The following is a 12,089-nucleotide window of genomic DNA, read 5'->3' as shown; positions in this document are numbered from 1 at the left end:
TGCTCCATTCCAGCTCCCTACTGCTCCATTCCAGCTCCCTACTGCTCCATTCCAGCTCCCTTTTTAAAAAAAATTTTTTATTCAACCCCATGCTGCCATTCCTGTGGGAAAAAAACATAGCTGCTCCGTTCCAGCTTTCTACAGCTCCGTTCCAGCTCCATTCTAGCCCCCTGGTGTTCCATTCTAGCTCCCTACCGCTCTGTTCCAGTTCCCTACTGCTCCGTTCCAGTTCCCTACTGCTCCGTTCCAGCTCCCTACTGCTCCGTTCCAGCTCCCTAACACTACTTTATAGCTCCCTACCGCTCCATTCCAGCTCCCTACTGCTCCATTCCAGCTCCCTACTGCTCCATTCCAGCTCCCTACTGCTCCATTCCAGCTCCCTACTGCTCCATTCCAGCTTCCTACTGCTTCATTCCAGCTTCCTACTGCTCCATTCCAGCTCCCTACCACTACTTTATAGCTCTCTACTGCTCTATTCTAGCTCCCTAACACTACTTTATAGCTCCCTACTGCTCCATTCCAGCTCCCTACTGCTCTATTCCAGCTCCCTACTGCTCCATTCCAGCTCCCTTCCACTACTTAATAGCTCACTACTGCTCCATTCTAGCTCCCTACCACTCCATCCTAGCTCTCTACCACTACTTTCTAGCTCCCTACTGCTCCATTCCAGCTTCCTACCACTACTTTCCAGCTCCCTACTGCTCCATTCCAGCTCCCTACTGCTCCATTCCAGTTCGCTACCACAACTTTCTAGCTCCCTGCCGCTCCATTCTAGCTCCCTACTGCTCCATTCTAGCTCCCTACTGCTCCATTCCAGCTCCCTACTACTACTTAATAGCTCCCTACTGCTCCATTCTAGCTCCCTACTGCTCCATTCTAGCTCCCTACTGCTCCATTCTAACTCCCTAACGCTATTTTCCAGCTCCCTACTGCTCCATTCCAGCTTCCTACTGCTCCTTTCCAGCTTCCTACTGCTCCTTTCCAGCTTCCTACTGCTCCATTCCAGCTCCCTACTGCTCCATTCTAGCTCCCTACTGCTCCATTCCAGCTTCCTACCACTACTTTATAGCTCCCTACTGCTGCTTTCTAGCTCCCTACCACTACTTTCTAGCTCCCTACCGCTCCATTCTAGCTCCCTACTGCTCCATTCCAGCTCCCTACTGCTCCATTCCAGCTCCCTACTGCTCCATTCCAGCTCCCTACTGCTCCATTCCAGCTCCCTACTGCTCCATTCCAGCTCCCTACTGCTCCATTCCAGCTCCCTACTGCTCCATTCCAGCTCCCTACTGCTCCATTCCAGCTCCCTACTGCTCCATTCCAGCTCCCTTTTTAAAAAAAAATTTTTATTCAACCCCATGCTGCCATTCCTGTGGGAAAAAAACATAGCTGCTCCGTTCCAGCTTTCTACAGCTCCGTTCCAGCTCCATTCTAGCCCCCTGGTGTTCCATTCTAGCTCCCTACCGCTCTGTTCCAGTTCCCTACTGCTCCGTTCCAGTTCCCTACTGCTCCGTTCCAGCTCCCTACTGCTCCGTTCCAGCTCCCTACCACTACTTTCTAGCTCACTACTGCTCCATTCCAGCTCCCTAACACTACTTTATAGCTCCCTACCGCTCCATTCCAGCTCCCTACTGCTCCATTCCAGCTCCCTACTGCTCCATTCCAGCTCCCTACTGCTCCATTCCAGCTCCCTACTGCTCCATTCCAGCTTCCTACTGCTTCATTCTAGCTCCCTACTGCTCCATTCCAGCTTCCTACTGCTCCATTCCAGCTCCCTACCACTACTTTATAGCTCTCTACTGCTCTATTCTAGCTCCCTAACACTACTTTATAGCTCCCTACTGCTCCATTCCAGCTCCCTACTGCTCTATTCCAGCTCCCTACTGCTCCATTCCAGCTCCCTTCCACTACTTAATAGCTCACTACTGCTCCATTCTAGCTCCCTACCACTCCATCCTAGCTCTCTACCACTACTTTCTAGCTCCCTACTGCTCCATTCCAGCTTCCTACCACTACTTTCCAGCTCCCTACTGCTCCATTCCAGCTCCCTACTGCTCCATTCCAGTTCGCTACCACAACTTTCTAGCTCCCTGCCGCTCCATTCTAGCTCCCTACTGCTCCATTCTAGCTCCCTACTGCTCCATTCCAGCTCCCTACTGCTCCATTCCAGCTCCCTACTACTACTTAATAGCTCCCTACTGCTCCATTCTAGCTCCCTACTGCTCCATTCTAACTCCCTAACGCTATTTTCCAGCTCCCTACTGCTTCATTTTAGCTGTCTTCACTGGTCTTCCAGTCATCTGTAAACTTCCATGGTCACATGTTCTGCAACAACCAAAGACTGGACCCTTTTAAAGTAAACCAGATGCCAAAAGCTTGAGTACAGCTAAGTTTCCAGGTGCAGTTTTTGAACGCAAAGCCACAAGTAGATTCCAAATGAGTCTTTTCGTCATATTTGCCCTTCATTTATGATCCGTTCCTGCATCAAAATCCTGATTGCGGAAACCCAGCCTATAGATTAAGGGCGTTCTCTGGGCTTCATATAGTGATGACTTATCCACAGGATAGGTCATCAGTATTGGATAATGGGGGTCCAACACCCAGCACCCCCACCAATCACCTATTTCAGGCAACCTTGGGACCAGAAATTATACTGAGCTGGAGGAAGACAGCTCCCTACACTGTGTAGTGGCCATGCTAGGGTACTGCAGCACAGCTCCCATTCAAGTGAATAGGAGCTGAGTTTCTGCACGCTGGTGCCTCCTGCTTATACTCCGTACACTGTCTAGACTCCAGCACCGCAGAAGCTCGAAACAGCTGATTGCACCAGGTACCCCAACCGATCTGATATTAATTACCTATTCTGAGGATGTCGTCAATATCTGTGGCCCGGAAAACTACTTTAATATACGGGGGCTAATATGTCCACTTCATCCTTTCTTCTATTATTGTCTATATTTCCCTAATACAATCAGGATCGTATGAATATATGTATATATGATAAGGTACTGTTATATGTTTTTTTTTCTGTAGAAAAATGTACTATAACATATTCCTTTTACCCACAATCCCCGATGATAATGACTTCATTCCATGGATTTTCATAGAAAACAATCTAATTAGACTGTGAATAACTTTATTTGTAAACTGCTGTAGATACTGCACCATAATTAGTTTAATTAGAGACCGATTTTCCAAAAAACAAGCAAGATAAATGTGAAGGCATGCATTGCAATTTGGATGTTTAGACAAATCTGTTGGTCAAAATGATTGCATTTTTTTATGAAAAATTTGTTTTTATTTTATAAATTCAGGAACATGATGCTCTTCCGCATAATGCAGAAGCTATGAAGGTGCTAGACCAGTGTCTGGAGTGAAGTCAAGACAATGTGGTCTTAGAACAGAGGCTAAATGTGCGCCAGCCGAAATATGCATTTATTCCAAAGTAAGACACGGAATAGGTGAGAAGTGTTTAAATGGTCCAACAGCGCTTCTCACCAATGCCGAAGACTTAAAATGAAATGGCAGGATGCATGTTTAACCCCTCTCTGTACAAGCTCTTAGCTGCATTCTAGCAATTAGTAGGGGCCCCATCAGTCATACCCCCTCGGACCCAACATTTCTCACCTATTCTGTGCTTTAAGCTTGCACAAAGCACAGACAACCCTTGAAACTGGTGCACATTTAGCCCCTGTGATTGAAGACCACAATGTCTTGACTTCATTCTGGACAATGGTCTAGCATCTGCCTAGGTTCTACATTATTCTGAAGAGCATCATGGTCTGGAATTTTTAGACCAGTGAAAAAAAATAATTTACCAATTTAGGCTACTTTCACACTAGCGTTCGGAGCGGGTCCGTCTGATGTTTCATCAGACGGATCCGCTCCTATAATGCAGACGTTCGCATCCGTTCAGAACGGATCCGTCTGCATTATTACTTAGAAAAATTTCTAAGTGTGAAAGTAGCCTGAGCGGATCCGTCCAGACTTTACATTGAAAGTCAATGGGGGGCGGATCCGTTTGAAGATTAAGCCATATTGTGTCATCTTCAAGCGGATCCGTCCCCATTGACTTACATTGTAAGTCTGGACGGATCCGTTTGCCTCCGCACGGCCAGGCGGACACCCGAACGCTGCAAGCAGCGTTCAGGTGTCCGCTTGCTGAGCGGAGCGGAGGCTGAACGCTGGCAGACTGATGCATTCTCAGTGGATCCGCGTCCACTCAGAATGCATTAGGGCTGGATGGCTGCGTTCGGGACCGCTTATGAGACCCTTCAAATGGAGCTCACGAGCGGACACCTGAACGCAGGTGTGAAAGTAGCCTTAAAATGTCATAATGTTAAGGGTATGGCCACACATGACGGGAAAATCTGCAGCATATCTGCTGGAATTCCGTGGCAGCTAATCCCCACCTCAGCTGAAGTGATTCACAGCCCCTCTGAACTGAGTGAGAGCTGTAGTCGTCCTCTGGTTGGATGCTAAAGTTGTCACTCAGAGAAGAGGGGTGGTGAAACTACTCAAGGCAGAGAGCACTTCCCCCTCTTGGACACTTGCAGGAGAGGAACCTGGCAGTATAAAACTTCATATTTGCACTTCTCCTGATAATAAAAAGCTCCATAAAAGGTGTGTTTCTACTGTTCTCCCCAGCCTTTGTCAGCATCAGCAAATTAGCATGGTCAACAATACTGACAGGCCAGCTTTAAAAAAATGAAAGTCAAGCTCTTGTTGGTTGTTTTACTGTTTTAATAAATGAGGTTGCTGCTGGAGAGGCCTCCACCACTTAGCAGCCTCCATCATCCCAGAGGAGAAAACAATGTCTATGCATAGCCAGCTCGCCTTTATGTGGCTAGAGTAAGGGGTCCGGTGGGATACAGGTCCCAGAATTTTTTTTCCAAGTGGTCTCAACCAACCTTAAAGGGCATCTGTCAGCAGATTTGTCCTTCTGACACTTAGTGATCTGTTACATGTGCACTTGGCAGATGAAGTGGGACCAACACAGATGTCTTCACCATATTACATCTGCAAGTGGCCCCCAGAGCGGCAGTATAATTACCACCAGAGGGGGCTTCACTACATCTGCAAGTGGCCCCCAGAGCGGCAGTATAGTTACCACCAGAGGGGGCTTCACTACATCTGCAAGTGGCCCCCAGAGCGGCAGTATAGTTACCACCAGAGGGGGTTTCACCACATTACATCTGCAAGTGGCCCCCAGAGCGGCAGTATAGTTACCACCAGAGGGGGCTTCACCACATTACATCTGCAAGTGGCCCCCAGAGCGGCAGTATAGTTACCACCAGAGGGGGCCACTTCACCACATTACTGACAGATACATCCTTCTCAGAACTGAATCCTTTAGATCCCATTTGATGATAAAAGGTTTACACTTGGTCCCTTTGTAAAAATATCTGTTGGATCTTAATATTGCAGAGCCGGATCGCTCCACCGAGGTACTTGCTGACATCACAGTAGCTCCAGTAATAAAGTCAGTGAATGTTAAAGCAGCTTTCATTATGGCTTACTGCTTATGAAAATTAAATATTAATAAACCCTACTGCTACACATACAATATCAGGGAGTGCAAACCGACGAAAAGACAGTGTCAAATATTCTAAGCAGCGAGATCCCTTGAAGACAGATTGTAAATCTCCTACTTACAGGGAACACATGTGAGCACATTTTCAGACATAGTGCTGGTCACTGTGCCCCCCTAGTGTACAGCGACCCTATACATTCAGAGATTCCCAACCTACGATGCAATGGATCCTATACCCCCCCCCCCCCCAGCATTACACTAATTAATGAGGCGTTGGATAACTATATATTGAGGAGGCAAACCGTTTTAAAGATTTGTTTTCTGCTCTGCTGCCCTGCTGACTAGCTGCTCCCGGCTTCCAGGGGTTAAACACGTCTTCCCCTGGAGACCAGTTTCGTGTAAAAAGACCAATTTCATTAGTTAAAGAGATTAAGTGAGACACAGAACTGCGGAGAGTGTTGTATCAGACAGCCTGTCCTCGCTGATGATATCCATGTGCTTCTGTGTCTGCGCATACATTGCATCTATCAGTATACAGGGGACGGAATATGATATCTGATTGCCCTTACCTGTCTACATTCACATGCGCCATACACATCAGTAAGCCGCGCTTGCTTCAGCGCATTTTACAGGGACTGTTAGCTTTGGACAGTTCCTATTTGTAAGAACAGTCCCTTGACAATAAACTAATCAAAAAACATCCATCTGCTGGGAGTGATCATCGATCAGCTATAATGGACTGACCTGACAAGTGATGGATTTCCCTGCAGCGCCACCACAGGGGAAATTAGGCATTACACCCGGTTTACTCAAATGAATGGGTTGTCTATATAATGCTGGAGACCGTAATCAAAGGAACTCCTCTATTAACTGAACATATCCTGATACAGTACAATCCCTCTAAGGGGCTGGTCCAAGGTTAAAACTGTTCTGCCATGCTAGGTAATACACTTCAGTCTTTAGCCTAAAAGCATACCTGTCCTTTCGTAGATGTGGTCCATGACCATTGAGGGAGGCAGTGTTAAGTCCTCCACTAATCCCCAAAGCTGAGGAGTAGCACTATATCCAAGCATTACGTCATGACTTGTATTCTGTGTTTTTCATCCATTTTCCCACCTCTAATTGTCAGTTTTCAATGAGCTAGTGGATGGTGACTAGGGGCTACGGGGGAAGGGGGGCTATGATGTCGACACAAAGCTAGTGGCATAGCGTGGGGGGGGGGGCAGGCGCAAAATTGCAGGGGGCGCCAGGCAGCAGGACTTTTTAATGTGGGTCATAGGAGCCCCTCCGTTCAGCCTCATAGGCTTCAGGCTAAAGTATGACTCCTGGAACAGCTGTTGCTTCCACCACCCTCGCACTTCAGATCTCCTCCATCACACCTCCGTTGTTGCTGCCACCACCTTAGGCCGAGTTCACACGAACGTGTGTGACCCGTGCTGCGGCCTGCAAATTGCGGGCCGCAATGCACGATCGCCGGCCGTAGGTCTGCCGCATAGGATCGCGGACCCATTCACTTTAATGGGTCCGCGATCCGCCCGTTCCGCAAAAAGATAGGACATGTTCTATCTATTTGCGGAACGGAAGCACGGGACGCAACCCCACGGAAGCACTCCGTAGTGCTTTCGAGGGGTCCCGTTCCGTGCGGCCGTTCCGCAATTCCGGATTTGCGGACCCATTGAAGTGAATGGGTCCGCATCCGTGATGCGGAATGCACACGGAACTGTGGCCGTGCAATTTGCGGGCCGCAATACGGCCACGGATCACACGCGTTCGTGTGAACTAGGCCTTAAGGTGGATTTAGACGAGGCAATAATCGGGCAGATTATCGGGAATGAACGTTTCGGCAAACACTTGTTTCTGACAATCTGTCCGTCTAAATGTGCCGCCAACACCTGATGAATGAATGAAGCGCTCGTTCCTCGGGTGATCCTGTCGCTCATGCAGGCCCCTCATTTATCATTTCTGGGCAGCAGATTGTGCGGTCTAAATAGCGATCTGCCACCCAAAAACAGTGCAGCTGTATGAGAATGAGCGGTCCCTCGTTCTCCTACTGTTTGGGAGATTGCTGCATGTAAATACAGAGGTCTTCACTGAACGAGCGGATGGCGGTTGCTTCCTTCACGACAATCGGCTTCTCCCTGGCCCGTGTAAAACCGCCTTTACTTAGGGGTGCACTTTGCTGTCAGTGCTGGTGTGTCCGGTGGTACTGTTAACAGGGACATCCTGTCTGTCGCCATACTGTATGGCAGCATTACCTATTAGTAAAGTATGACAGCAGTATTTACGTGTAGTGTATTGCGGCATTAGTTATGTGTATAGTATGGCAGCATCATTCACATACACTACTTAGTGATGCTATAGACTCACGTGATAAGGGGGGTGCGTACACAAATACGTCGGCATCTGTTTGGATGCCTGTGCACGCTGTGTATGCATAACCATGCCTAGGACTTTTCTTCTCCATGGCGCACGGGCATTCCTCCTGGGCAGGTAGATAATCGACCAGACGCAATACAAGAACACAGTGTTTCGCTAACACACGCATTGAAATCTTCAGCAGGAAACCCTCGGACATGATATGCAGATACGTGGAGATGCAGCTTATCTTACTCGCACACTTGAACACACAAGACGCTGCTCGGTGATGAGGGCACAGTTCGTGGCTGGCGTGTATTGATAGCAGCGTTCGCCCGGCAGTTATCACTTAATAACTCTATGAGATAACACTTATTTACCAGAACATTCACCCCGAGGATCTCGCACTCCTCCTAAAGCTTCCCTTACACGTTGGATTAAACTCGGCAAATTCTGCTGAAATTGGCCATTGACAATCCTATGTGTATGAAGGCCTCCCAACTGTCCACCGACAGGAACCTTTAAATGGATTGGGCAGGTTGGATTTCAGCATGCCCAATCCATTAGTTCTGCTGGCAGAGTTTCTCTCCTACTGGAATAGAGATGGATGGTCAGCTCGCTGAGCATGCATGTTTGTGGGGGGATAGCTGTCGGAGGGCTTACAGATCCCACCAGCTTGGCACCTGGGTTACGCACATAGACGCCTTACATTGGGTGCTCCTTGTAGAACATCTCATGGACTCAGCACTAACCAAACTCTACAATTCCCCATTCACACGTCCGCCATTCTGTTCCGCATTTTTCCCACTCATTTCTATGGGGCCGCACGATGAGCGGCCCGAATCCGAAAATGCGGACCTGCACTTTCGGGTCCGCATTTCCGTTCCCGAAAAAAAATAGAACATGTCCTATTCAATTCATGTCCAATTGGGACAAAAATAGCCATATTTTATTAATGCGGAACGCACATTGCCGGTGTCTGTGTTTTGCGGATTTGTGGATCCGCAAAACACTAACGGACGTCTGAATGGAGCCTAAGAGAACCACAGACGTGCTGATCCTTGCGTAATCATTGTACGTCATCCTGGAAAACATTGAGGGAAGGTCTTTTAAGCAATTGCCTAATACATTCGTCTAGTTTCACCAAACTTGAACCTATGATCTTACTGTTAGATTTATGGCTTCTTCACATCTATAGTAATGGATTACACACTCACACTGGCTGACACGTACAGACGACGGATGTCTGTCCGGCAAATCTCCTTGCCTATGGCATAAATCACGCCTAGCTGAAGTTATGAATAACTGGGCTGCCGGCAGATCTGATAGGATAATGTCAAACGTATCAAATAACTCATTTCAGACACTCCAGTAAAGACAGTATATGCACATATCACCAGGATATAGCCAGGGGGGTGGTAGGGCATGTCCACGGGCGTCAGGTGCCAGCCTGGCACCAGCTACAGTATTTAGGGCAGTGGACAGAAGCTTCATGCTATCTATGTGAAGGAAAGCATTAAATGCAGACACATGGAAGTGGAGATTATCTTAGGGAAGTGCCTTAGAAGCGATTTCCCTGTATATACCTCGTAAGGGCGACACCTGGGAAAAGGTAAGAGTTGTTTGCAGAATACAGATGTTGTGAATGGAAAGAGCAGGGGGGCTGTAACAATGTGCCAGGAATGACTCTGTTCAGAGCATGTGCATTCTGCCGGCAGCACTGTCCAAGTCCCTACATTATAGCATTCCACTGACAGCGCGCTCAGATGGCATACATGAGGGAATCACGGGAATGACTTCCTCTACCCACATACAGAAGACCACCTATGAAATGGCCGAGAGGCACAATCTTCCTTACAGCTCATACAACATGTTCATAACGTCACGATGACAAGTGCCAAAAATGTGTCTCATAGAGTGAGAAGTCACCTATACATGAGGTCTCACTCACACACGATCCTCCAGTACAGATATAGCAGGGTTGAATTTGTCATTACATTGTTGTTACACTATTGCATTGGGCATACATGCAGTCCTATGTAAAACCACAGATAGCAACTGGTCCTGTCCACTAGAGCTTTGTCACATAAACTCAGCTTTGGCATTGACAAAAGTGGCTCTGCTACATCTGTGTTTTTATTTGAGTAGCAGATATTACCATCATAGACTGCACACTTTACCGCATACTTTAGCATCTGTTATATGTTTCATTTATGATATTGTAAATCACTTACATGACGCAGAGACGTCCTCTGAACAGCTGGAATCACAGACTGCCAGCCTGTTACCTGATATAAACCCTCAAACCCTATGCAATGCTTTGGCTCTGAAAGACATATGTATGTCCATGCCCGATTCCCTCACATGCTCTTCTCTTCCGCCTCTCAGGAGTCCAAATCATCTATTTCCAAGCAGTGTCTGCCAACTGTTGTGCCCGATATCTGCTACATACAGTTAGCTTATATGATGTCTATCTATCTAATATCTATCTATCTCATATCTATATCTAACTATATATAACTATCTATCTCATATCTATCTATCTATCTATCTATCTCATATCTATCTATCTATCTATCTATCTATCTCATATCTATCTATCTATCTATCTATCTCATATCTATCTATCTATCTATCTATCTATCTCATATCTATCTATCTATCTATCTATCTATCTATCTCATATCTATCTATCTATCTATCTATCTATCTATCTATCTATCGATCTATCACCTATCTATCTATCTATCTATCTATCTATCTATCTATCTATCTATCATCTAGCTATATTTGTCTATCTATCTATCTATCTATCTATCTATCCATCTATCTATCTATCTATCTATCTATCTATCTATCTATCCATCTATCTATCTATCTATCTATCTATCTCATATCTCAAACATTCTGCATTCTCCTAACCCAGTTAGTAATTAGCAAACACAATAAATGCAGCTCAGAGAGTAGAATTGCCAGCTCTGTTCTGCTGGTGACATACAGTATGGATATACATGCACACACAGCACAATGAAGCTTGTAGAAGGATATATATATATATATTTAACATAACTTCTTGGAATATTACATACTGAATCCATACAATGCACGTTTTCTGGATAATTTTCCTTTCAGTCCCAGTTAAAGCAATGATCCCTAGAGGGAGGACTCACCTGTCCAGTGCTATGGCTGTCATGGAGTAGATGCTGGTGAACACAGCAGATATGGGGAAGAAGTTATGGAATTTGCAGTAGATCAGCCCATAGTACCAGTGGTTATGGATGGCGTAGGTGAAGTTCACCACAGTGTTGAAGGCTGACATAGAAGCTTCAGCAAAAGCCAAGTTGACCAAGAAATAGTTGGTGACAGTCCTCATTCTCTTGTGGGCTAAGATGATCCACATGACAATGATGTTCCCAACTACAGAGATAATCACTATAATGGAATAGGCTACAGCCCAGAGGGCTATCTGCCAGGGTGGCTGGAGGAAGGGGTTAACCACATTGTCAGTGACATTTGTGGAATTAATGTCAGAAGAATCATTCTGTATGGTGAAATTCATGGTTAAAGTCTAAGGAGATCCTCCAAGAAGAAATACAAAAATAATAAGAGCCTACAGCCCAGGTAGAATCAGCCAGAGATGGTGGTTACGTTTGGCAGGACAGGTTCCATGGGCAGCTGTGGTGCTCCTCAGGCATCCAGAGGAATTCCTAGAGAAGGATCTGGAGGACAATGATATCACTGATGTGCTGCAGCTGCCTCAGGTCTGAGATGTGCAGGGGGCTCCAGCTTACTGAGCACTGGTGCTAATGCCCCTTCTTCTGCCAGTGTCTTCTCTGCAATTCATGTTTCCAGAGTTCTACTACTATGAGAGGCTGAGAAGGGATTTAAAGTCAGTGTCACTGAGAGGGGAGGGCGCTAGTGACAGTGGGCATGGCCACCGAGGCTGCTGAGCTGAGCCCGGCTCCACAGGCACAGACATATGGTGAGGGACACAGGACTGTCACCCATCCTCATGGGGCTACACCCCTTCTTCCCCCCTATGTGAGACAACATTCTGTGGAAGTGTTAACCGTTTCATCACTGTGAAGCTTGTGCTTGGCATATGCATTATCTGCATGTAACAAGCACCACGTGTGGACTGTAAGCTCCTGTGAGCAGGGACTGCGCTCTTTATGTTTCATGGTTAGACCCTTCCTGTTTCTCT

General features: G+C 46.7%; 1 protein-coding gene across 6 annotated transcripts in view; it reads right to left on the bottom strand.

Moving 5' to 3' along the window:
• Window positions 1–11,850, bottom strand: part of TACR1 (tachykinin receptor 1) — a 283,222-nt gene extending 271,372 nt beyond the window's left edge. The window contains exon 1 of one of the 6 annotated variants that reach the window (XM_040414409.1): window positions 11,056–11,850. In XM_040414409.1, the coding sequence (XP_040270343.1) occupies window positions 11,056–11,444 (389 nt within the window). In that variant the 5' untranslated portion in view covers window positions 11,445–11,850. The remainder of the gene's footprint in view (window positions 1–11,055) is intronic. The other 5 variants (XM_040414410.1, XM_040414404.1, XM_040414407.1 and 2 more) reach the window with 5 other exon arrangements.
• Window positions 11,851–12,089: the final 239 nt, after the last annotated feature.

The sequence above is a fragment of the Bufo bufo genome, chromosome 1 (assembly GCF_905171765.1).
Source record: "Bufo bufo chromosome 1, aBufBuf1.1, whole genome shotgun sequence".
In the NCBI taxonomy this organism is placed as follows: Eukaryota; Metazoa; Chordata; class Amphibia; order Anura; family Bufonidae; genus Bufo; species Bufo bufo.
The sequence above is the reverse complement of the archived record's forward strand: the minus strand, read 5'-3'. Positions and strand labels throughout refer to the sequence as shown.